The sequence below is a fragment of the Phyllostomus discolor genome, chromosome 5 (genome assembly GCF_004126475.2).
Source record: "Phyllostomus discolor isolate MPI-MPIP mPhyDis1 chromosome 5, mPhyDis1.pri.v3, whole genome shotgun sequence".
Classification (NCBI taxonomy): domain Eukaryota; kingdom Metazoa; phylum Chordata; class Mammalia; order Chiroptera; family Phyllostomidae; genus Phyllostomus; species Phyllostomus discolor.
In genome coordinates this window covers 31,051,037-31,074,531 of record NC_040907.2, presented here as the reverse complement: position 1 = coordinate 31,074,531, position 23,495 = coordinate 31,051,037, and the positions used below count along the sequence as shown (strand labels likewise).

Here is a 23,495-nt window from a genome sequence, read left to right as displayed (position 1 = left end):
AGGCATATTAGAAAAGGACAATTTTGCTGACCTAGAGGTATCACAGTCTTTTTGGGGAATAATTAAAAAATAGTCCACAATATTTTACAATTGAGTGTTCAGCCATAGGATATAGATTTTCAGAGAAAAGAAATATCACTAGACTTTCTGGAGAAAAGCTCCCCTAATAGGTTCTAAAAGCTCATCATTTTCTCCTCTCTGTTCCCAAAGTACTTTGTCCCATTGTGATAATGTACAAGTGTGGTTCTGTGTAGGCTTGTCATGTTGTAAAAATGACTGTAACTGCTCTGGCTGGTGTGGCTCAGTTGGTTGAATGTCATCCCATAACTGAAAGGTTGTGGGTTCAATTCCTGGTCCAGGAGCATACGATGCCCCCAGGCTGCACATACGGGAGGCAGCCAATCTACGCTTCTCTCTCACATCGATGTTTCTCTCCCCCCTTACTCTCTCTGTTAAAAAAAAAAAAAGGTAGGAAGATGTCCTTGGGCAAGGATTTAAACAATTTTTTTTTAATGACTATAATCTTTTTGGAGCTATAGGGTAAGACCACTGTCCCTTGGTTTTACTAATGGGGAGTAAGTATTTCTGGTGTCTCCCAGTGGCCTGAGACAAGAAACTAGGAACTTAGGAGAAAGAAGTGTGCCCCTTAGGGCTGTGCTTTCTTGGGCCTGAACTTTAAGGAGGTATTGGGGATACTTCCAGGTGGTAAGAACAAATGACTTTGCAAACTGGAGACAGGCTAGGAAGTGCATTTTAGGGAATCTCAAGTTGAAGAAAAACAGGGAAATTTTACAAGCCAGACCATCCAGAAGGAGAGACTATTCTCATTGCCCTTTCATCATCTCTGACCTTTTGTTTGAATCTCAGCCTCACTGTAACTGTGTGGCCAGGATTAGGGAGAAGGATGAAGGTCCACACGTAGGCCAGAGCAGCCCCACCCAAAAACCTGGACTGTGGTGATAGTGACTATAAGAATAAGAAGCCTCAAGGGAGAAATAAGGCTAAGGGGACAGAGTAGGGCTTTGAGGTTTCCAAAATATCTCCTCTTTGCCAGCCTTGGGTCTGAGTTTAATTTAAGTACAATAGAAGGTTTGCTTCATATTATTTGTTTTTTTTATTGTGTTGTGTCTCACACCTAGCACAGAGCCTGTCAGAGGAGGGCCTTCCTGGTCCTCTTTCAGAAAATGCATTTGGTGGCACAGAAGCCAAAACATCTGCTTGAGAGCTGAGATTTTGAGTCCCAGACCCAGTTTTGTCCCACCGCTCCAAATGAATTCAGTGCCCTTGGGGCCTCAGGGTTTCTAGTCTGTAAAATAAATTCTGTCCTTGACCTCACAGAAGCGATCAGCCCAGATATCTCAGAGCAGAACTCATAGGAGGGATTTAAAGTATTGAGAACATGTTCCAGGTGAGTAAAGCATGACAGAAGCAGATGATCCTTTTTTCCAAATAATCCTGAGCCTGTGTGGCAAAAGCAAAGAACCTGTCAGAGTGCCTCCTAAAAGTAGCATTGCCCTTGCAGGATTCACACGTTACTGCAGTACTGTTTTCAAGACTGGAAAGTCTATCAGAGGTAGCTGTTCAGTCTAATTATGTAATTACTTTTGAGAAATAATCTGACACAACTTTGTGCAGTAGTGGTGCTGATAGTTTACTTAGAAGGAGTAGAAGGTAATGTGGCTTCAAATATTCGGTTCATGAGCTCCATCAGGAAGTGGCAATTACCACACATAGGCTTTTACCTGTGGCTCTAGGAGTAGCTAGTACCACTGTGCATGCGGCTTGGCTCTTAGGGGCAGCTGAGAGAGCAGTTTCTTTCTGCTTATTACCATTGCTGCCCAGGATCAGGCAAGCACCAATGTGTTTGGTTACCCTTAGGAGTATGAATTATGAATTGTAACTCTATTTTTGTTTTTTTATATATATATATATTTCTTTTCATTGACTCCAAAGAGGCCACTATGGTGAATCCATCAGTATGAAAAGCCTATATCTTAACTATGGTCTTAGGCGGAACCATACAATAACTAGGAACAGAAAATGACACTTTTCAGAGACTTAAAAGAGCATGAATTAGGAACACGTTGAATACTGGAGGGATGTAGAGAATGTCTAGTAGGGCACTCTGTAGTTGTTTTTTATAATGAAATTCATCAGTAGCTTGAGAGTCATTTATATTGTGCTATTAGAGGACATAGTGTTGTGGACATAGAAATGACTGGAACCCAATCTGTACCATCCTTGGGCATTTATTTTATTTATTTATTTTTAGAGAGAGCAGAAGGGAAAAAGAAAGAGGTGAGAAACATTGAGGGGTTGTGCTATTCACAAGCCCCCAGCTGGGGACCTGGCCTGCAACCCAGCCATGTGCCCTGACTGGGAATCAAATTGGTGACCTTTCGGGTTCACAGGCCAGTGCTCAATCCACTGAGCCACACCCACTAGGGCCATCTTGGGCTTTAGGCTAGTTGACCAGACAGATATGTGAGCAGATTAGTACATAAGAGCTATGGTAAAAATATAGAATCACATGGTGGGATGGAAGGCAAGGGATGGGACAGCAAACCAAATAACCTTCTAAGAGGTTTAAATAGTTTCTGGGGCATTTAGGAGGGTAGTGTAGTCTCTGATCTCCCTGTGCTGTGTTGGCTTTATTCAGTGCCACTATTGATGATGCAGTTGTTCTAGGAGACCTCAGGAAGTACTCTCAGGTGTCTACTGTGGCCCAGTACTGAAGGATTTGTGTTGGTTCCAGAAGTGCATTCATTGCTACCCCTTTGAGTCTGTTGTTAGCTCAGTCCCCACTATCGAGAGTTGAATGTTTGATCAGTGTATGCCTTTGACATATGCTTTTGAAAGAAGCCCATTTGCTTGAGTCATAGTCCAAACTTTCATATAACAAGCTTTTGCTCAGCTCTTTGTGTGTCTGTGCTAGGTTAGACATACAAACGAATGGGATCCTTCCCTGCCCCAAAGAGGAAAACATGTAATAGGTTTGAGGACAAAGCAATGTCTTGGTTCCTTTTTGAACCTGAAAAGGTCACCTCTCACCTCAGGGTAGTCTGACTGGGCCTCTCTTTTGTCTGCTACTGACTCTAGCAAGGACATTTTTAAATAAGGCATCTCTCTCTCTCTCTCTCTCTCTCTCTCTCTCCTCTCTCTCTCTCTCTCCTCTCTCTCTCTCCCTCTCTCTCTCTCTCTCCCTCTCTCTCGCCCCTCCCTCTCCCCTCTCTCTCTCTCACTCTGCTGCCGTTCTTCCCACACGACCTGAAAATTGGTTTGGCTTCTGCAAAACCCCACAGTGGCCTGAGCTTCATATTTTGTGGTCTGTATTGGGGCCATGTCCAAGTTGGGTGAGAAATGCCTTGTCCAAGTTGGGTGAGAAATCATTACACTAGATGGCCTTGGATTAACTCACGTTGGAAGTAGGGGCTTGCATCCCCATCGAAGGGGTCTTATTACATTGCCTGCACAACGGTGCTGCCTTCTCCATGGGCCCCCGTAATGCTGCTCTCTTAAGACTACATTGCCCTTGCCGTGGCCTTGCTGTCTCCAGTGGAAAGCTTTTCAGCCTGCTCCTCTGGAGAGTCCAAAAGCCTCAGGTAGGAAACCTTTGGAATCAGGAAAACTGGTTTTTTACCACTTGTAGTTGGAAACTTCACTTTTCTCATCTTAAATCTAAAAAATCTCAGATATGCCCACTGAAAGTATTGTTTTGAAGAAGCATTTGTGATTGCTTTTGTGTTTGTGGAAAATGTTTTATAATTTCTAGGGTACCACACAGACAGAAGTAGGCAAACTTCCCCCTTAGCCAGGGGGCCAGGAAATATTTTCCAGGCCACCTTCCTCTTAAAGACTCCCCTGCTTTCCTAAAGCTTATATAGTCTATGGTTTAAAGACTGTAGCTATGGAAGGTACAGATACTTTCATTATGATGGCAAATGTTAGATTAGAGAGAGAGAATGCATAGGATGTTTGAAAAGGGGTATATTTAACCTGACCTGAGGATATTGAGAAAGTTTCTTTCTTGGAAGAGATGATGCCTGAGCTGAATCTGAAAATAGAATTCTACTTAGTAAGTATTGTGTGTGTTGGTGGGGAAAGGGGGTGGCTAATATTCCAGACCAGACAAAACAGACTGCATAAACAAAGGCATAGAGGCATAAACAGTGTGCCGTGCAGACCGTGAGGTTAAAGTGGTAGGGGGTAGGACTTGAAAAGAGAGGAGTCTGATCATATTATATTCTCTGACTTGTAATTTATCTAATAGATAGGAAATGAAGAACCATTGTTGGCTTTTTTAAAGTAACAGCTTTTTAAAGATATACTTTCACATAAAATAAAATTCATCCTCTCAAGTATAACATTTCAATGGTTTTTAGTATATTCCACCATTGCCACTATCTAATTTCAGAACTTTCATCACTCCAAAAGGAAAACCCCTTATCCTATTTCCCTCTCCCTCCAGCCCTTGGCAAACACTAATCTATTTTTAGTTTCTATGGATTTGCTTATTCTGGACATTCATGTAAATGGAATCAACACAATATGTTACCTCTGGCTTTATTTAAATAGGGAAGTACCAGTTAGCTTTGGCATTTTACGAAGATCATGCTGACGGGAATGAGGAAGGTGGATTATGGAGATCAAGACTGGCGCAAGCCACAGAGACCAGTTAGAAGAGTATTGCAGTATTCAGGGACAATAGAAGTAAGGATGAAGGAGGGGGGCCCTGATTTAAAAAACATTTAGATGCAAGAACTAGCTGGAGTAAGTGTAAAAAATCTAGGATACATCCCAGGTTTCTAGCTTAACAAACTGGATGGAAAATAGCAGTACCAATTGACATAAAAATATAGCTAGAATTTTAACTTTGGGGAGAGAAAGTTGACTGTATGAAGTTCAATATGAGTAATCCAGGAGATGCCCAGAAATAGGTGGGCTGTGCAAACCTGCAGCTTGAGGATCAAGGTCGGAGCTGAGGATACACCTTTGGGAGTCATCCAGCATGAAGGTGGTAATGAGAAAAGAAATGTGGTATAGCCTCTGCAGCAGAGCACAAGAGCTGTAGGCCCAAGATAGAATCCTGAGAGCATCATCCTCATAGAATGGGAAGAAGAGCCTGTGTTGGAGTCTGCAGAGTAGCCAAAGATAGAGAAGGAAATCCAGAATTGTAGTTGTCATAGAAGCCAGGAGAGAAGAATCTAAAAGAAACAGGAATAGCCTCTAACTAGCCTCTAATAGCTAACCTATTAGCTCCAGGACAACTGGTTATTCTCTGTGCGCCTAGTACTAATACAGTTCCTGAAGGATACCTGAAAACACTGATGGAAGGAGTCAGTAATGGTAACAGCAGAATGATCCAGTAATGTAAGCACTAGTTCTGGCTATTGAGCTTAATGCCATGGAACTCATTGGGATCCTCCATGATAATACTCCATGATAACAGCAGAAGCCAGCGAAGAATAAATAGGAGATAAGGAAGTAGAAACAGCAAGTGTTGCCAGACAGACCTCACTAGCCTGGGCCCTATTAAAGGCAGGCTCAGGAGTTTGTCAGAAAATCCCAAGGGCTAATCCTGGTCAGGGGCTCCTCCCCCATTTTCCTTATCACCTGAGATACACTCTACTAAAGTTTGTCCCCTTTTGGTTTTCAGTATCCTGTCCTTTGTCTTTGGCTCTAATGCCCAGTTATTGGCTGAGGAGCAGTGCAGATCAGAAGCAGGTGCCACCTTGCCTTATGTTGTGGGGTTCTGTTCATTCTGCCTTAGCCATTTCTCAGCCACTCAGAGAAGCTACTGTGAAGCCATTTACTTCTGAATGGTTGGTTTGCAATGAATGAACAGGTCTCCATGAATGTGAAAATGGAGCCGAAACTGAACAGCTTTGACAAGACAGTGCACTGTGGCCATGCTCCTTACTTGCTGCTCCCAAGCTGAATTTAACAAGGTTGTTTCTGGGGGATTGTAAAGCAAATAGTAAATAGGATTTTAGGCTGTGCCTTGGAGACAGGAGTCTGAGTTATTAATAAAATAGGAGGAAGAGGGCAGAAAAGTAGGTAACAGATCTGAGCTGCCACTGCTCCTAGGCCAGTGCCCTATAGCCTGCACTTTGGCTAATACTAAAGCTGGCCTGGGGCCCCACAGACATTCACGGTCAAGGAGCTGGAGGATGCTGAGCCGGCAGTACTGATGGGAGGGCTAACAGCGGGACAGGCACAAGGATGGTCCTGCCTGAAAGCCAGAGACGATGCTTGCCTACCTGGGATCCAAGGTGGGAGAGGGTATGATGAAATCACAAGCCTATTCTAGTTCAGGGAAAGAGAGAATAGTGTGATCACATCCAGGCCAGAATAAGGGACTGTTTTGTACCTAATGTGACCTAAGAAGGAGGTGACTTGGCAATGGCTGGTTTGGGTCAGATAGGGCCTTGCTGGCCCCAGAAATATCCCTGTGAGCCAAGGATCCCTGCTGTCTGTTGCCTGTGGAAGTGGAGTAAAGCAAGGTGCCTCCTGAGCCACAGTGGTGTAGGGCTATTCTGAATGCAGTTGTTTGGGAGAGTTTGTCACTGCTTTGTATTTATTTATGAGCTTTTTGGGCTCACCCTTTCTCTGGAGACAGTAGCATTTGCTCAGTGAGCATGACCTGAGCCTCTCTTGAGTTGAATGCTGTGGGGAACCAGAGCTTGCTCCTGAGGAGGTGATAGCCTGCTAGACTGTAAGAGGAAGTGGCATAGAGGAGTTACAGGAGTTGAGATGAAACACATAAAGGTGAAAGCTGGAGGGCAGAGCTGGAAACGCAGCTTGCCTTAACACACAAAATTTTCTGAGGTAAAAAGGAGAATTTGGAGAACATTCCAAATGGAAGGGAACAGTATAAGCAAAGGCAAAGGTTTGAAGAGCCTGTTCAGGCCTCACAAGGCAAGCATGTCTGTGACAAGTCTGGGTGGAGATGTGTGCAGGAGACCAGGGCCAGAGGGGGCAGGTGTGAGGTAGGCTGGTTGGTTAGAGCCAGATCATAGGCTTTAATACCAGAGAGGAGATTATGTATGATCCTGTGGGCAGTGAAAGTTAGTGTAGCCTTGGATGCTTGTCCTATGCTTACATTTCTTGGCAAGGTCAGGCCTGGCCTTTGGTCTCCACATTCTGAGGAAAAGAGGAAGGGAGGCCAGGGCGCTGAAAGTCTGTCTTTCCTTCGCTAGGTTGTTAGCTCCAAGAGGACAAGGGTTTTCATTCATTGGCATATCTCTAGCACTTAGAACCATGCCTAGCACATAGAAAGCAAAGATAAGTATTGGTGGTAGGAGCGTGATATGAACCCTAGGGCAGCCACCCATGATCCAGGCCTAACTCATCTCACATGGCTGTTAGAACCCCCAGGTCCAATCACCAGGGTCAGCCTAAGGGTACACTTGCAAGGAGCAAGGTGCCCTGTGACGGGGGTGGTGGTGGTGATTTTACGGCAGCCTGGTCCCCACTTCTGAGCCACACTGTCTTCTTCTTTGGGAACCGTAGAACTGCCTGATAAAGAGGGATGAAAATGGTTATTCTGCAGTGGTAGCTGACTTTGGCCTGGCTGAGAAGATTCCTGATGTCAGGTGGGTAGCCCTAACGGGTGCTGGGGTTACAGAAGGGACTAAGGCAAAAGGAAAATTCCAGTTTCCTCCCCAGAGGCCAGGACATGGTCACAGCTCAACCTCAGCTCCCTAAATTTGATCAGTCCTAGTCTGCGCCTATCCTCAGGGGAAAATTCCCAATATTCAGATGTCCCATTGAACCAGCCAGTAACAAGCTCATTTTCCCTATAATCTCACCCCACAGCGGGGGCAGTGAGAAGCTGGCTGTGGTGGGCTCACCCTTCTGGATGGCACCTGAAGTTCTCCGAGATGAGCCCTACAATGAGAAGGTGAGTCTAGGGAACCAAGGCTTGGTTCTCAGAATACTCTTAGCAGTGTCCAGGATCACCCTTTATGTTTAGAGTGAGATTCTGCAAACAGGAGCAGGGTTGGTACCTGGCAGCTACCCAGTGAATGAAATGGGCATTCATGCCCAGGCCTGTGCTGGTGGACATGAGGTGCAGAAACCCCACCTCACACCCCACTGAGAGGGAAACTGAGGTCTTACTACCCACCAGGCGGACGTGTTCTCTTATGGTATCATCCTCTGTGAGATCATCGCCCGTATCCAGGCTGATCCGGACTACCTTCCCCGCACAGAGGTGAGCTGCAGGCATGGGCATTGTACCACTGCGGTGGGGTGCTTTTGAGACAGTTGTTCTTGGGGTGGAATTAGTCTGTGTGGCTATTTCTCAGGGGCAACTCCCAGCCTCTCCTTCTGAGTGGGCCAGGATGGATGGAGGGATTAATAACCCATTTACCCATGTCCCCTGTTCCCTCCCCAACATACCCATGCACAGAACTTCGGGCTGGACTATGATGCTTTCCAGCACATGGTGGGAGACTGTCCCCCAGACTTTTTGCAGCTTACCTTCAACTGCTGTAATGTGAGTGTCTCTACTTGCTTCTGTTTTTGGTCAGGGGCTAGGTTCACCTGGTTAGGACTATAGGGAGGGGCTCCTTAATTAGCTTCATGAGGGGCTTCATTTTCACTGATGAATGGCAGTGCCCTTGCCCCCTCCTCTGGGCCTGCCAGACTCTCCAGAGCCCTGGACCAAGGAAAGGAAAGTAGCTTTGTAATATCCGATCCTTAGCCTGTAGGGTAGACCCACCACATGTTGCCTTTCTTGTTAGCTTTCATTTCATACAGCTCTGGGGCTGGACCTACCTACCTGTTATGACCAAGGAGTAGCTGGGCTCTGTCTAGGTAGCTTCAAGAAACACATTAGCTGCAGAACTCAAGAAAGAACAGAATAAACCCTCTAGGAGAGTTCTGTGCCAAACAAGGGGACAAGGGAATAAGACACAGAAAGGGTGCTGCGATAGGGGAGGGCATTAGACAATAGCATCTCCCCTGATCTTAGCTCTGGGAGTTATCCTCATGGTCTATGGCCTTCAGAAAAGATCTCTTAGCTGCACGTGAGTCTTAAAAGATGCTAGAAACAGACTAAAATGTTATCCTTGGGGTGGGAGGTTGGAGGGCAGGACTAATGGCTGCTGTGGACTACAGATGGACCCCAAACTGCGCCCATCCTTTGTGGAGATTGAGAAGACCCTGGAGGAAATTCTGAGCCGTCTACAGGAGGAAGAGCTGGAGAGGGACATGAAACTACAGCCTACAGCCAAGGGTAAGAGATTTGACCAGTGCCCAATCTGACCCCAAGGGAGGAAATTAGGTTGTGGGGTCTTCTCCTCTACGGCTGTGATTCCATGTTCAAAAGAAAGGTGCAGGGGCAAGGGGACAATGGAAAAAATACTGAACTCCAAGAGTTGTGACTTGGTATATCGCTTCCCTTTTGTGTGTGTTTTCTCACTGGCGAAATGAGGACAACAGCACCTACTTTGTTTTCTCAAGTGAAAAAACAAACAAACAAACAAACAAACAAAAAACACCATTTTGTATACTGCTGCTATGTGTCATGACTAGTGAAAGTAACCCTGACTTGATGTATTATTCTTTAGGACTCTTGGAAAGAGGACCTGGGGTGAAGCGACTGAGCTCACTAGATGACAAGATCCCTCCCAAGGCCCCACGCCCAAGACGTACTATCTGGCTGTCTCGAAGCCAATCAGACATCTTCTCCCACAAGCCCCCACGTACAGTGAATGTCTTGGACCCCTACTACCAGCCACAAGGTGGTGCTGCCCGCACACCCAAAATCAACCCTTTCAGTGCTCGCCAGGACCTCAAGGGTGGCAAGATCAAGTTTTTTGACCTGCCCAGCAAGTCTGTTATCTCCCTCGTATTTGACCTGAATGCACCAGGGCCTGGAACTTTGCCTGTGGCTGACTGGCAGGAACCCCTGGCCCCACCTGCTCGCCGGTGGCGTTCTTTGCCTGGTTCACCAGAGTTTTTGCATCAAGAGGCCTGTCCATTTGTAGGTCAAGAGGAATCACTGTCTGATGGGCCCCTACCACGTCTCAGTAGTCTCAAGTACAAAGTAAGAGATATCCCGCCATTCCGAGCACCTGCCCTACCAGCTGCTCCAGCCCATGAAGCCATGGACTGTTCCACTCCCCAGGAAGAAAACGGTTTTGGGCCCAGGCCTCAGGGGGCCAGTCCATGCCTTGCAGGTACCTCTGAGGAGATGGAGGTAGAAGAAGAAAGGCCAAGAGGCTTGGCTCCAGTTCCCTTCTCTGTCTCAGGCATAGGCCTGAAAACCCAGGGACAGCAGGATGGGTGAGAAGGGTTAAGTCCTGCTTCACCGTGAGGATGGACCTTCAGCTGAAGCCAGTGCCCCCTTCCCCACCCCCTCTTGGTGCACAGCCTAGACTCTTCCCTGGGGCCCACAGAACAAGCAGGCTAGGCCAAGCCAGGCTCAACTTTGGGGCTCCCAGTGCCCAATGGCTGTGTATTAGAGGGGAGGCAGCAGTGAGAGGCCTTCCTAATTAGGGCCAACAGCTGATACCAAGCCTCTGGAATCCAGCAAGGAGCTCTGGCTTCCACCTGACCCCCAATGCACTTCTGCAGACAGGACCAGAAGACTTAGTTCTAGTTTGAGCTGGCAGGTGGTTATTACCCCAGGTTCTCCTTCCACCCCAGGTCTGTCTCTTGCCCTTTTCTGGGGCATATAAGCTACTGGATGGAACCTGGAGCTGGCCAGGAGGCCATAAAGGGCATGACTGTTTCTTGGACCTGAACACTGGGGTGCTTCTTGCCAGTATGTCTAAGACACTTGAATGAATAATTGCTGTTTGCACTTACATGGTCAGACCACGTCACTACATTTCTATGCAAGGGGAGAGTAAGGCAGCGAGGTGGTCATGGCTTGTAGCTAACCTATTCAAAGATCTTTTCCAGTTGATTAATCTATTTTCATATTTATGAAGGAGTCTTAATGTTCTGCCCTATGACTTTCAACCTTGTGGTTGGGAGTGGGGCTGGTTTTGTAGGCCCTAGGGCCTGCTCTTTGTCTTTGTCAACATGTAATATACCCAACTGGTTAAACGGTTTATATGTGGACTGATTTTCCTCCCTTCCTGCTGTGGTTGGAGGTGTGGGAACAGTCTGTTCTTACAGAGCCACAATACGAAATAACCAAAGATGAAGCCGGTCAAATATTTTCTTAACTTGTTTCTGCTGATTTTTTTGGTAAAACTATCCCAAAACACTTTCAGATTTAAAAATAAAGTTGGTGTTACAGGTGCTGATCAGCCTTCTTACTTGTACCATTGTTCCTCAGCCTCTGGCGTCAAGAAGGTCCAGGAGCCATGTAGCAGTATCTCTGTCAGGAACCCCCTGCTCCTCAACTCTGTAGTAGTTGGGAGTGGGACATTCACAGGCCAGAGGGACCCAGACCCCTCGTTCTACCCTCAGCTTTCTCTTCTTGGGCTCTGAGTGCAGTAGCAGTTAAGTCAGCTGCTGCCCCAAGCCAGCTTCATCTTCTGCTTGTGGGCTTTGGAGGAACGGGAGAACTGGCTCTTGGCCACTGTGAGGGGTACAGCTTTGCCACTCAGGTATACCTTGTTGTGGCACTCAGGTAGCCAGGGTCCAGAGCTACAGGGCTGAGGTCCTTGACCCATTGCCACATAGGCCATTATGTAACCTGTCATAAAGGCATCAAAACCAGCCCGATGCAGTCCATCTGCAGGCACTGGGTTAGGACTGACTAGACTCCCTGGTGCTTCTAAGGTAGCCACGTCAGATGTTTCAGGGCTTGTTGCTTTAAGTTCCACCTCTAGGTCATTTTTGTGACCTTGCTGAGAGCCATGCTGGTTGCCAGTCTCATCCTCAGCCACCTCCTGCTCAATTTTCTCAGCCTTGAGGCCTTCCCCACAGACCTGCTTCGTGGGAGGGCCATCCTCAGTTTCCCCAGAGGTCTGTTTCCCAGGCAGGCCCAACAAAGCCCTCCGCCGTTTCTCCTTACGTCGTCGCCGTCGCCGCTTGTCCTCCATGGCAGCTTCATCAGTGTCAATGATAAGGTCAATATCGTGGGACTGAGGACACTGTGATCCTAGGGGGCACCAGCCATACGCCTAGAGGTAGGAAGAAGGACTAGAGAGGGGTTCCAGGTACCAGATCCTCCCCTCCCCCAGGAAATGGGTGGGTGTTCTCACCGAGAACTTGTCACAGACGCTGGTGGAATGAGGACGGTGGGTTGCAGGGGGCATACAACAGCGGTAGTCTATGTGGGCCCTCATGCTAGAAGGATAGCTGCAGAACTCCAGGACAAGGTGTGGGCTGCCAGCTGCCCGCTGCTTCCCATTGTCCCGCTCACTGTAACAGCGAAAGAGGGTATTGGCCCACTAGCATATAAATTCCATGAGAACAAGGGTTTCTGTTTTGTTCACTGCTGAATCCTCAGCACCTAAAACAGTGCCTGGCACATGGTAACCACCCAATAAATATCCTAAATGAATGAAACAGGTTTACACCAGGCCCCATCCCTTTCCCTCAACCAGTCCCTCACCATTTCCTGAAGGCATATTCTAGGTAGGAGGCCACAAAGCGGGCATGAAACTCAGCAGCATATTTGGTGTCATAAATGCCAGCTGGGAACATTTCACACAGGTCAGCAGTGAAGGTACCCAAGCTCTCAGGTAGGTGTGCATAGAAATTCTGGTACAGGAACACCAAGTCTATGAGACCATTGTGCAGTATCAGGGGCCTGCGGGCCCGGATTAGCTCCAGGAACAGTGTCCTCACTGACTGGCTCTGGCTCTCATCACCCTGGGTGGAAAGAAAGGGGTCATGGGGAAGGACAGAGTCCCATGCTTATTCTAAGCTCCCCTACCTGGAAAGCACTCCCTCCCTCCTAACTCAGTGCTATTCACCCACGTATTAGTCTTGTTTCTCCAGCCCTGTCCCTAGTGATTCCCCATTTGCTGTAAGAAGCAGATCCTCCCCGTGCATCCAGCCTAGGGTAGGAAGAAAGAGTCATGGAAGGGGCAGTCTCCAGGCTGGAGGCCTACCTTGTCATTGCCCTTGTGGTACGGGATACCCTGGGCATACTGCCGGTTGAAGTTGAAGCCGTGCTGTACCAGAAACTGCACAGACTTTGGTTCTATGACATACTCTTCCATGCACAGCAGGGTCAGGTTGAACACCTGGGTCAGGTATGAGTGTTCGCCCTGGGTGGGGAGGAGGATCTGCTATATCACAACCTCACACACGATGTTTCCCAGGATCTCAACCCTCTTCCTCCCCCCAGCCACAAACCTGGGAAGTGGGTGAAACCAGCCCCATACCTTGTCTGGCTGCTGCTTGAAGCAGGCAAGGCCCAGGGAGAGGATAGAACGGGTCCTGGCAGCGTGACACACGGCCTTGTAACGTTCCTCAATGCACCTTGGAGTTGGGTTTGGGGGTGGCTGTGGCTAGGAGTTAGTCTCATGAAGGACCCAAACCACCCAGGATGTGACCTCCACTCAAGGATTAAGGTTTATCCCCCCATTCCCCTCGTCAAGGCTGGAACCAAAGAGGTCATGGTTATACTTACTGGTTCAGCAAACTCTTCCTGTCCCCCAGCCCACTCAGTTCCTACGGGTGGGTAAAGGGAGAGTTCAGTTAGGTCCCCAGCACCAGCACTTTCACAACCACCTGCTCTCCCCAATCCCAAACCCTCACCGTGTCCACAGCCACGAAGCTAGCCGTCTTTATGGCCAACAGAAGGGATGGCCACATCTCCTTAAAGTTGTCACTTTGCACATCCACCACAGGAACCTGGACTACTAGCTCATCTCCAGATTTTGAGCTTGTGCTCACACCACCTGGGGGTAAGGACAGGACCATCAATATTAATGCTCAGGCAAGGGCTGCTGTGAAAGATGCCAAGCTAGACCATGGTTTGGGAATATTTTCCATGACGGCAAGAAATAGCAGCTTTCCCTTCAAGCCTTTGTTACAGGCATGCTTTACACACCAGCCTTGGAGTGAACGGTGCCCTGAAGTTGGAGACAGAAAGCCTGCGTTTTCCCAGTGGCTTATGTGAGATTTTGGGGAAAATTTCCCTCAGTGTCACTATCTGTAGAAGACGAAGTTTAGATAATCTGTGAGCTTTGTTTTTCCCATGTCCTGAAGGGACCGTTATGGCTCAAGGAATTCAGCTCTTGTAACTTCTCAGGCTCCATAGCACTGTTCCCATGGTGCCCAAGCAGCCGCAAGTGGCAGTAGCTTGTATGCGCCAGAGCCTGATAATGCCCCACACCCGGGATTTCAAAACGTCCAATTTCCTTTGGACCACAACTCCCAATCTGCCCCATTTAACAGAACCATGAGCTCTAGACTACATCTCCCGACATGGCCCCACCTACCCTGACAGGTTCCCAACACTCCCGGCTTTGGCGGCCAGAGCCGCGGTGCACACCGGGACTTGTAGTCTCCACGTGGCTGGTTGAGAAGGAAAAAACTAGTTCTCTGAAACTTGAGGTCGGTTTCTAGAACTATAAGCCCGAGGCCTTCCCCTCTCCCCGAGTGCACAGACTTTTATGACGGCCCCTGAAGAGCCACTCACCATCAGAGACCGCTGTAGCTGAGGCTGCGCCACCGCTGGCCGCCATGACACCGTGGGTCCCTCGCCTGAATAATCTGTGGGTACGCGAAACTTCCGCTTTGTCTCCAGGCGCGATTTACTGGGTCGGGGGTGGGCGCAGACGGTCGCCTCCGGAAGTCGCTGGAGGGTCGTATTTCGGTTTAGACCTCCCGGGCCTGGCGCGGAGAAGTGGGTTCGCAGCATTCTGGGAGCCTATTGGCTATCGCGGGCCGCCTCGTTGCCGGATTGGCCGGAGCCACGCCCCCTGGAACCGAGGCCGGGGAGGTAATTTGGCGTTCAAGTTAGAGGCCAGGAGGGCTCGAGATTTAGGCTGTCTTCGTGGACACAGCTCCCGGTTAGAGGTGGGTGTTCTAGAGGAGGTGGCGCTGCCGCAGCTAAGTTCAAATCACGAGTAGGCGAGTACCGGGAAATGTAGGGGAAAGATGAACATTCTAGGAAAGGGCAGGTGCCCTGGAAGGATGGGGCTCACTGTGTTCCAGGAAGTGGGAGGCGAGGAGGTGGGCAAGAGCCGAGGCTGCAGAGGGGTTAGAGCAATGCACTAGCAGGGAAGCTTTTGAAATAATCCAAGCAAGTAATGCTAAAGACTTGAATTAAGGCTCCAGCAATGGAAACTATGGGGAGGAGACAAATTGTAAGCAGTTCGGAGGGAAGTTGACCTCGAGGGTGATTGGACATGACTCCTGCCACCCGGAGGGCGGTATCCCTACCAAAGAGCAGCCCTTTCCCAAGATCTCCAGTTCCTACCAAAGACTCTCAACCCTTTCTTCTTGGTTATTCACTGTTTCTAGTTCATATTCATCCTTTCTCTCTACTGAGTCCTTTTCTTCATTATTCAGAATTATTTGGATTTTTCCCATTCTAAAAATAAGAAAAACCCCTCATGGTTTCCTCATAAGGAAGCCAAGTGTTTGCTTTCAATTGACCTGGCACTGTGCTTAGCTCAGGGGACACAACAGTCATAAAAGAGACCCAGTATTTGCTCTCATGGAGTTTTACAGTTAAGTTGGGGAAGCAGACATAGATCAGAGAATCATAAATAAATGTCAAATTGCAATTGGTGTAAGACCAACAATGGAAATGTACACAAGAGGGTAGGACTCAGGGTATCTGATTGGGGCATTTAAGTCAAGACCTGAAGGAAAAAAAAAAAGGCCTGAAAAATGAGTAGATGTTGGGTAAAGCATAGGAGAGCTGTCCCAGCAGAGGACATGGACTGGGTGAGGCCTCAAGGTGGTGTCTGTCCAGAGTGAAGCATCTATTTCAAGCAAACATGACTGGAGCATAGTGACCTAGGGGATGAGGTAGATGGGGTCTTGGAGCTTGCAAGGCTATATATATTAAGAGGATTGGCTTCTAAGAGCAATGGGTGTGACATCCAAAATCCTCCAGTGGCCTACAAGGTACTTTGTGATGCTGTGCCCCCCACCTTCTTTACCCTATTTCTCTGACCTTATTTCCTACTCCTCATCCCTTCCTCATTCAATTCTAACCGCGCTGGCTTCCTTATGGTTCCACAAACATAGCAGGCACCCTCCTTAGGGCCTTTACGCTAGATCCTTCTTAGTATGCCTTTCCACAGGGGTCCACACGGCTAACTTCTGTAACTGTTTCAAGTCATTGGTCAAATATCACTTTAATAAGGCCCACCATGACCACACTCTTTAACATTGCAACCTTCTTCCCCTATCCATTTCTTATCCCCTTCACCTGCTCTACTCTTTATGCTAGTGTTTATCACCTAACCTCCTATGTTATTTACTCATGTATATTATTTATTGTCTGCCCCCATTAGAACATTAGAATATACTCGTAAACACCATGAGGGCAGGAACCCTTGATGCTTGATTTAGCGAAGTGTTCAAGTATCTAGACTGTGTGCCTGCTTGGCACATGGGCACTCCATAAATATTTGTTGAACGAACTAATGGGAAGCTACTGAAAGTTTTAAGTAAGGGACATGATCATGTCTTAAAAGATCACTTTACTCTGTGGAGAATGGATTGTAGAATGAATTATGGAAGTAAGTGAGTTGGTGAAGGAAGTTTGGCTATGAAGGGGAGGAAAGTGGTCTTGTGGAGGGGCTTGGAGGAACAGGACCTTGAGCTCTATTTAGGAGGAGGGACCACTTTTCGTAGAAGGAGAGTGCAGATGGAGGTCAGCTTGTGTATATTCTTTTTTTTTTCTCAAAAAGGAAACAAGCTCTTTTGATGAAAATGAGGTAATAAAGTCAAAAGTTTGAGAGTTCGCAGAGGCTCAGCAGGGACTGCAGTATAGCAGAGTACACGAGGATAGGCTCTGGAAGCAAACTTTTTGGGTTTGAATGGACAAGCTGCTTAATCTCTACAAGCCTCAAATTACTCCACCCTCTGCAGGGCCCCAAGACTCAGCCTCATTTTGACTGACTACTTGGTCTGGGCCTTTGTGTTCTAGGCCATCATGAAGAAGCCACGAGCAGCTGTGGGAAGTCATTGCAGGAAGCAGGCATCCAGCCAGGAGAGAAGGAAGAAACATGCCCCCAGCAGCAACCAGGCCAAGCCCTCTGTCTCTGATGGTGAGGAGCTCGGGGCAGGTTTCATTGGCCACGAAAGGGTGCAGATTCAGGCTAGGAAGGGAGTATGGTATATATATTATATATCAAGGCATTAAGGGACTAATTACAGATCTGATTCTGACTTTGCTTCGTGACTTTGGGATAATTGCTCTGAATGGCTGCTTTCTTACCAGCAGCATGGAGCAGTAGTCTGCATTTTCTTTCTCGTGTGGCTTTCATGGGATCAAATGAGTTTATCAGCCTGAAAGTATTTTTTACATGGGAAAGCCCTGCACAGGTATGTTATGCTTGGCTGAAACTGTTGGATTTTCATTAAGACCCAGAGACAAAGGAGCCAGCAGTACCACTCTGGGAAAATTATAAGGCTAGAAACTTGGCTAAGGCAACACACAGAGAATTCTGGTCTGACTCCAGGCCCAAGGCTTAAGCAAGGGGTTGGGAGTGCGGGGAGCCCTAATTGGGAGCAGACCGCAGGCAGGCTGCGGTGCCCAGGTCCTGTGTGCACAGCCTGTTCTGGGACAACTCCTGAATTTCCTGAGGCCCCGGCAGGCCTGGCCAGGCGACAGGAGGAGGTGGGATTGCAGGCCTCTGTCTGCCCGGACCATCTATTCAGAGATACAGCTGAGGTCACAGTCTTCCGGGAGAGCCTGCTGAGCTGGTACGACCGAAAGAAGCGGGACCTACCCTGGAGAAGACTGGTAGGCAGACAAAGGACAGTGACAGTGACCATGGGGTGGGAGGCTAGTGCCCAGCCCCCTCCACAATAACTCCCCATCTGGGATTGCATTGGCAGGCAGAAGGTGAGGAGGACCTGGACAGGCGGGCATATGCTGGTGAGTACATCTCCTGAGAGCAGAGCTGTTTTGCCTGGATGCCCTCAGGTCTGGGGTCAGGAGCTATGGGCTAGGAGCAGGCAGGACAGCAGCGCCCTCATGCCAACCCCTCTCCCCCAGTGTGGGTCTCAGAGGTCATGCTGCAGCAGACCCAGGTTGCCACGGTGATCGACTATTATACCAGATGGATGCAGGTGACTTCAGGGAAGGAAGGGGAGGGTCATGGGCTAGATCCCAGATGAGAGCCTGTCCTTTGGGGAAGGGGTAAAGAAGGCTTCTTCTGTCTCCCTCACCCTTGACTTCATCTATTTTTGCCTACCCTGTGGCTACAGAAGTGGCCAACACTGCAGGATCTGGCCAGTGCTTCCCTGGAGGTGAGACCCACCCTAAGGTGGGGAGGTGGTGGGGGAATGGGGACAAAGAGGACTGACCTCTGATCCCTCTGACCTTTGACCCTACCCACAGGAGGTGAACCAGCTCTGGGCTGGCCTGGGGTACTACTCTCGAGGCCGGAGGCTGCAGGAGGGAGCCCGGAAGGTAAGGGGGTAGCAGGGAGGGTGGGATCCCCAGGGCCTCAAGTGTCTCCTAACCTTGAGCTTTCCTACCCCAATCAGGTGGTAAAGGAGCTCGGGGGCCATGTGCCACGTACAGCAGAGACCTTGCAGCGGCTCCTGCCTGGTGTGGGGCGGTACACAGCTGGAGCCATTGCTTCCATTGCCTTTGGCCAGGTGAGTCCATAGCCCACTTGCGTTTTGTGTGTGCCCACTCTCCCCCCGGCCCAGGCTGACTCCTAGCCTCCTCTGCCAGGTGACCGGTGTGGTAGACGGGAATGTGGTGCGGGTGCTATGCCGTGTCCGAGTCATTGGTGCCGATCCCGGCAGCACCCTTGTCTCCCAGCAGCTCTGGTAGGATGTTGGGGTAATGCGGGATATTGGGAAGGATGCCACCAAAGGTTCTTCGGCTCACAGAAGTGTTCCCTTCTGGTAGGAGCCTAGCCCAGCAACTGGTAGATCCAGCCTGGCCGGGAGACTTTAACCAAGCAGCCATGGAATTGGGGGCTACAGTGTGCACCCCACAGCACCCACTCTGCAGCCAATGCCCTGTGCAGAGCCTGTGCCGGGCACACCAGAGGGTAAGCCATCAGGGGAAGGGGCAGTCCCGTCCTAGGAATGAGCTCTGCCCCACGATGTCTTACCCTATGCCTCTCAGGTGGAGTGGAAACAGCTCTTAGCCTCACAGAGCCTGCCAGGCAGTCTTGATGTGGAGGAGTGTGGTAAGTGCCTGCCCCAGTCCCAGCCCATCCCTGCACTGTCAAGGACCTACCCATGGAAGCCTTATTTCAGTTCATCCTACAACTTGAGTAAGATTCTGCAGAGCTGGGCCAAGGCCTGCTCTCACCTAAGCCCACCTGGCCTGAGTGGGGCTTGGGGCTCTGTCCCCAGCTCCCAGCACTGAACAGTGCCGGCTGTGCGCACCTCCTGCCGAGCCCTGGGACCAGACCCTGGGAGTGGCCAGCTTTCCCAGAAAGGCCAGCCGCAGACCCCCCAGGGAGGAATACTCAGCCACCTGTGTTCTGGAGCAGCCTGGGGCCCCTGGGGGTGCCCGAATTCTGCTGGTGCAGAGGCCCAATTCAGGTACCTGGGTCCTGGGAGTGGAGGGCAGTGGCATGAGCAAAAAGGGATGAATGGAGGCGTCAACAGCTAAGGCCTCAACCACACCTGCTGATCTCTGTCTCAGGTCTGCTGGCAGGGCTGTGGGAGTTCCCGTCTGTAACCATGGAACCCTCTGGGCAGTGTCAGCGCAAGGCTCTGCTGCAGGAACTGCAGAGTTGGGTGGGGCCCCTCCCTGCCACTCGCCTGTGTCACCTTGGGCAGGTGAGTGAGCAGTGAGGGGTCAACAATGATGACTCCTTCAGCCACATCCACAGGCCTGCTTCAGCCCCATCGTCCTCCCCCAGGTGGTCCACTCCTTCTCTCACATCAAGCTGACCTATCAAGTATACGGTCTGGCCCTGACAGGGCAGGCCCCAGTGACAATCACACCACCTGGCGTTCGCTGGCTGACCCGGGAAGAGTTTCGCACTGCTGCTGTCTCCACTGCCATGAAAAAGGCATTGTCTTTGTTATCTTTTGTTGTATTTCCTACGTGTTCTGTGTGAACCTACTACTATGTAAACAGAAAAAAGAATAGCATATATTTAAAAGTGCTGGGGCATGAAGTTGAGGACAGAACACAGGGTTCTGGCTCTGTGGGGGAGGATGCTAGCCTTGCGCTTTCTGCCTCTTCTTGGCTAGGTGTTCCGTGTATATGAAGGGCAACATCCAGGGACCTACAAGGTGAGTCCCCGGGTCCTCACCCAGCCATCTCTCCCTAAGCCTGAATCCACTGAGTTAAGCAATACACACTGGGTGAACATCACCCACTCCAATTTTCACTAGGGGGAGGGAAATGGTTCTTGACCTAGAGAACTTACAGTTAGTCTGGGGTCCAGATGGAGAGGGGACCAGAGCAAATGATGGACACAGTAGTGTCAGGTGTGTGAAATGTTTGTATTAGATTTTGTGGGACAGAGGTGGAGAGCCGTCAGTTCTGTGTAAGAGGCAAGGATCCGAGAAAGGCTGTTTGAAAGGAGCAACTGGTAATCTGGGTTTGGGAAGGGAATCAGCATAAGGATGTTTGTTCTTCCAGGCCCAGGAGTAGTGGAGGTAACGGTGGGCACAATGCAGCGTGTGAGGAACTCCGAGCATTTGGTTCAGCTGAAGCAGTCAGCAGGGTCGTGAACACTAGGCCACCGGAGCATTATAGATGGAGACAGGACTCAGATTTATATTTGAGGAAGCTTACCTCTGACTGCCTTTTAGAGAGTTGACCAAAGAGGCAGATCCTAGAGATAGGTCAGAAGCTTTTCTACATTTCAAGAGAGCCTGAGTTAGATCAGTGGAGTGGGGGTAGGGGAGAAAGGATAATATTCATTGCTGTCCCCTCAGTGCCTTTTTTGGCTTCTAAACAGAGTTCCAAAAGATCCCAGGTGTCTCCTCTGTCCAGTCGGAAAAAGCCCAGCCCAGGCCAGCAAGTCCTGGATAGTTTCTTTCGGCCCATCATCCCCACTGATGCACCTGGACTCACCAGTGTGGCCCAGTGATACCTCTGGAAGTCCCCACCCCTTGTGAATCCTGTTTAATAAATTGCTTATTTTTATAGTTGTTTTGGAGACTTTGCATCCTCTCCCTAGTCCCCTTACCTCAGGGTCCCAGAAAGTGGTCAGGTCCTACTTGGTCCTGAATTTCGCTGGCTGAGCTCCCAGCCGGCCCCGGGCAGACAGAGGAAGGTGTTCTGTCCAGTCATCTGAGCTCCCTTGGCCCCCAGGGGAGAGGGAGAAAGCAGCTATAGGGAGCCCCTGCCAGTGGGTGATTTGGCTCAGGCCTGACCTAGCCCTCCCCGCTGCTGTGGCTGCTCCTTAGGGAGGAAGAAAGCACTGGGGAAGATTCGTTGTCTTACATTTCTACCTCAAATCTTTTATTTAGGGATAGATGACATATGTAGTGAAACAACACAGAAAAGCAAGGCGTTAATGGCCCTAAAATAGGGAGAGGGTGAAGGGAAATGGGATCAGAGAAGGGCACAAAAGTCTTCAGAAGTAATGGTCATGTCCTATTTCCTAAAGGAGTTACACTCCTTTATTTATATCTTCCACATGTATTACATACATACTACGTAAGAAACATTTTATAGTTAAAAACCAACCATCTTCTTTGGACACCAGTGACAGATTCAGCGTTCGTTTCTTTCAGTAGGTACTGATGAGGTGGAGGCCACACCTGGCCCCTAGGGACAGAGCCTTTCACTCTGGGCCTCTAGGTGACTCTTCGTTCTCCCAGGCCCTGTGCTGGATGTCTTACCGGCTGCCAGGCTTCTTGACCCCTGGCAGCTTGCTCCTTCAAGGACTGACTGCCACAGGGCCCGGATATTGCCCTGGCCAAAGCCTGTGGCCCCCTGCCTCTGAATCAGCTCCAGGAAGAAGGTGTCTTCTGCAAAGAGTGACTTGGTGAAGATCTGAAGCAAAAACTTGCCTTTATCGCCATCTAGCAGGATTCCCTGCTGGGCCAGCCTGCTAGGCTCATGCCCTGCAGCTAGGATCTGACTTTCCTTGCCTGGCTGCTGGTAGTACGCCTCAGGAGGAGTCAGGAGCTGACCCCCAGCCAAGGTCACCTTTTCAGTGGCTTCCATGATGTTCGGTGTGTACAGACCCACGTGCTGCACACCTGGCCCTCTGTGGTGGGCCAGGAACTGTTCCACTTGGTCCTGGCTCCTGGTGGCCCCTGGCAGAGACTCGGCCAGCACAAGGGTGGGGACAGCACTGCTTGGTGGGGTCTGCAGGGCAGTGAGCCTCAGACCCCCTGGTCCAGACCCTGCTGTCACCTCAAGGCCCAAGTCAGGATCCTCACCCTGGCTCAGTGGCAGGTGGCAAAAGCCTAGACAGTCGTGGAACCAGCGCATCAGTCTGGGGGAGCTGCCGCGGGTGCAGGCCAGGGTCAGGTGGTCTATGTGGCTGATCCAGCCCTGGCCAGTTTTGGAGGACAGGGGCCGGAAGCCAGGCAGGAAAGGTCCATGGTAGTGGGTGCGCTCTAGCAGCGTTAGGCTGAGGTTGCCAACCGGCGAGCTGACCACGGTGTAGGTGGCAGCACCCTGCTCATCCCCTACGTTAACTGGGGGCACCAGCACGCTGCAGCCCCGCAACTCCAGCGCCCGAGCAGCTACTGCCGCGTCTGCCACCTCAAAGCACAGGTTGGTGGCGCTGGGCACAGCGTGACACCGGTCCAGGCTGTAAAGAGGCTCCCGGGTCCCCGCGCCCTCATTCACCAAAAAGACTGCGTCCCCGCTGCGCAGGGCCAGTTGCCGCCAGCCGTTTGCCTCCCGCACAGCCACGGGCTGGAAGCCGAAGAGGCGCTGCAGATCCTGGGCAAGAGGCTGCCCCACCGGCACGTGGAAGGTGATATGGCACAGGCGGCGGGCGGCCGCGGCCATGGAGTTCTGGCTAGTGACCCTGGACTGTCCTTCCCTTGGGCGCGCTCACCTGTTTTTCGGGATTCTAGGATTCTCTGTCCCAAACCTGTGGAGTCCAGTTTTGCCCGCAGAGCGTATTCTTAGCACTTTCCCAGGGAGAAATCACACACGGATCACTCGGGGGCGGACGGTTTTCTCTGCCGCACCAGCCCAATCTGAAGACGCCTCAGAGCGCGGGGTCTGTGCCTGGAGAGTGAAAACCGCGTGGAGCCAGTGCAGGGCGGAGCCGGAGGGAGAGAGAGGGGGCGGAGCGAATGCTGCTACTCTCAAGCTCGGCGGGAGGTTGTCTCAGGGAAGAGGGCAGAGCGTGGACACTAGGTTGCTCCTTCCCAGAACCTCTGGCTGGGTCATACCCTTGGGCACTGAGCCTCCCTCCCCCAGCCTCCCGAAATCACAATAGCTGTCTTCACTCCATGCCAGGAGTGGGCTCTCATACTCTAACCTC

General features: G+C 50.1%; 4 protein-coding genes across 25 annotated transcripts in view; 2 read left to right on the top strand and 2 right to left on the bottom strand.

Annotated features, from left to right (window-relative positions):
* Positions 1 to 11,260, top strand: part of TESK2 (testis associated actin remodelling kinase 2) — a 117,121-nt gene extending 105,861 nt beyond the window's left edge. For all 5 annotated transcript variants that reach the window (XM_028513820.2, XM_036025962.1, XM_036025964.1 and 2 more), the window contains 6 exons: positions 7,513 to 7,595; positions 7,819 to 7,903; positions 8,132 to 8,215; positions 8,414 to 8,500; positions 9,124 to 9,241; positions 9,576 to 11,260. In XM_028513820.2, coding sequence (XP_028369621.1) covers positions 7,513 to 7,595; positions 7,819 to 7,903; positions 8,132 to 8,215; positions 8,414 to 8,500; positions 9,124 to 9,241; positions 9,576 to 10,297 — 1,179 coding nt within the window. In that variant the 3' untranslated portion in view covers positions 10,298 to 11,260. The remainder of the gene's footprint in view (positions 1 to 7,512; positions 7,596 to 7,818; positions 7,904 to 8,131; positions 8,216 to 8,413; positions 8,501 to 9,123; positions 9,242 to 9,575) is intronic.
* Positions 11,173 to 14,759, bottom strand: TOE1 (target of EGR1, exonuclease). Of its 2 annotated transcripts, none has more exons than XM_028513821.1 (8): positions 14,564 to 14,759; positions 13,678 to 13,820; positions 13,550 to 13,590; positions 13,302 to 13,398; positions 13,026 to 13,184; positions 12,524 to 12,783; positions 12,171 to 12,330; positions 11,173 to 12,089 (listed from the first exon to the last, which is right to left on the bottom strand). In XM_028513821.1, exons 1-8 carry the CDS (start codon positions 14,607 to 14,609, stop codon positions 11,469 to 11,471), a joined length of 1,527 nt encoding a protein of 508 aa, XP_028369622.1. In that variant the 5' UTR covers positions 14,610 to 14,759; the 3' UTR covers positions 11,173 to 11,468. The 2 variants fall into 2 exon arrangements, with proteins under 2 accessions (XP_028369622.1, XP_035881875.1); XM_036025982.1 differs by lacking the exon at positions 14,564 to 14,759 and adding an exon at positions 13,973 to 14,162.
* MUTYH (mutY DNA glycosylase) lies at positions 14,367 to 21,186 on the top strand. 17 transcript variants are annotated; one of them, XM_036025966.1, is made up of 16 exons: positions 14,367 to 14,478; positions 17,033 to 17,153; positions 17,703 to 17,851; positions 17,947 to 17,986; positions 18,107 to 18,180; positions 18,319 to 18,360; positions 18,452 to 18,523; positions 18,601 to 18,714; positions 18,794 to 18,891; positions 18,974 to 19,118; positions 19,196 to 19,259; positions 19,429 to 19,620; positions 19,724 to 19,860; positions 19,944 to 20,096; positions 20,281 to 20,322; positions 20,997 to 21,186. In XM_036025966.1, the coding sequence occupies exons 2-16, from the start codon at positions 17,039 to 17,041 to the stop codon at positions 21,126 to 21,128; spliced, it is 1,569 nt and encodes a 522-aa protein (XP_035881859.1). In that variant the 5' UTR covers positions 14,367 to 14,478; positions 17,033 to 17,038; the 3' UTR covers positions 21,129 to 21,186. The 17 variants fall into 17 exon arrangements, with proteins under 17 accessions (XP_035881859.1, XP_035881873.1, XP_035881863.1 ...); XM_036025970.1 differs by lacking the exon at positions 14,367 to 14,478 and adding an exon at positions 14,511 to 14,639; XM_028513824.2 differs by lacking the exon at positions 14,367 to 14,478 and adding an exon at positions 14,527 to 14,643.
* Positions 21,187 to 21,484: 298 nt separating this feature from the next.
* Positions 21,485 to 23,289, bottom strand: HPDL (4-hydroxyphenylpyruvate dioxygenase like). Its single transcript, XM_028513114.2, is given in 2 exon segments — positions 21,485 to 21,927; positions 21,929 to 23,289. Coding segments are annotated over 2 exon segments (1,170 nt in total). The 5' UTR covers positions 23,012 to 23,289; the 3' UTR covers positions 21,485 to 21,840.
* Positions 23,290 to 23,495: the final 206 nt, after the last annotated feature.

Coding starts and splice junctions, on each gene's coding strand:
- MUTYH (XM_028513822.2), top strand. CDS start 14,608: ATGACACCGTGGGTCCCTCGCCTGAATAATCTGTGG. Junction 17,154..17,660: donor CAAGCCCTCTGTCTCTGATG/GTGAGGAGCTCG, acceptor CTGTGTGCACAG/CCTGTTCTGGGACAACTCCT. Junction 19,621..19,723: donor GGTGCAGAGGCCCAATTCAG/GTACCTGGGTCC, acceptor TCTCTGTCTCAG/GTCTGCTGGCAGGGCTGTGG.
- TOE1 (XM_028513821.1), bottom strand. CDS start 14,609: ATGGCGGCCAGCGGTGGCGCAGCCTCAGCTACAGCGGTCTCTGATG. Junction 13,591..13,677: donor GCTTCGTGGCTGTGGACACG/GTGAGGGTTTGG, acceptor ACCCACCCGTAG/GAACTGAGTGGGCTGGGGGA. Junction 13,399..13,549: donor AGGAAGAGTTTGCTGAACCA/GTAAGTATAACC, acceptor CCCAACTCCAAG/GTGCATTGAGGAACGTTACA.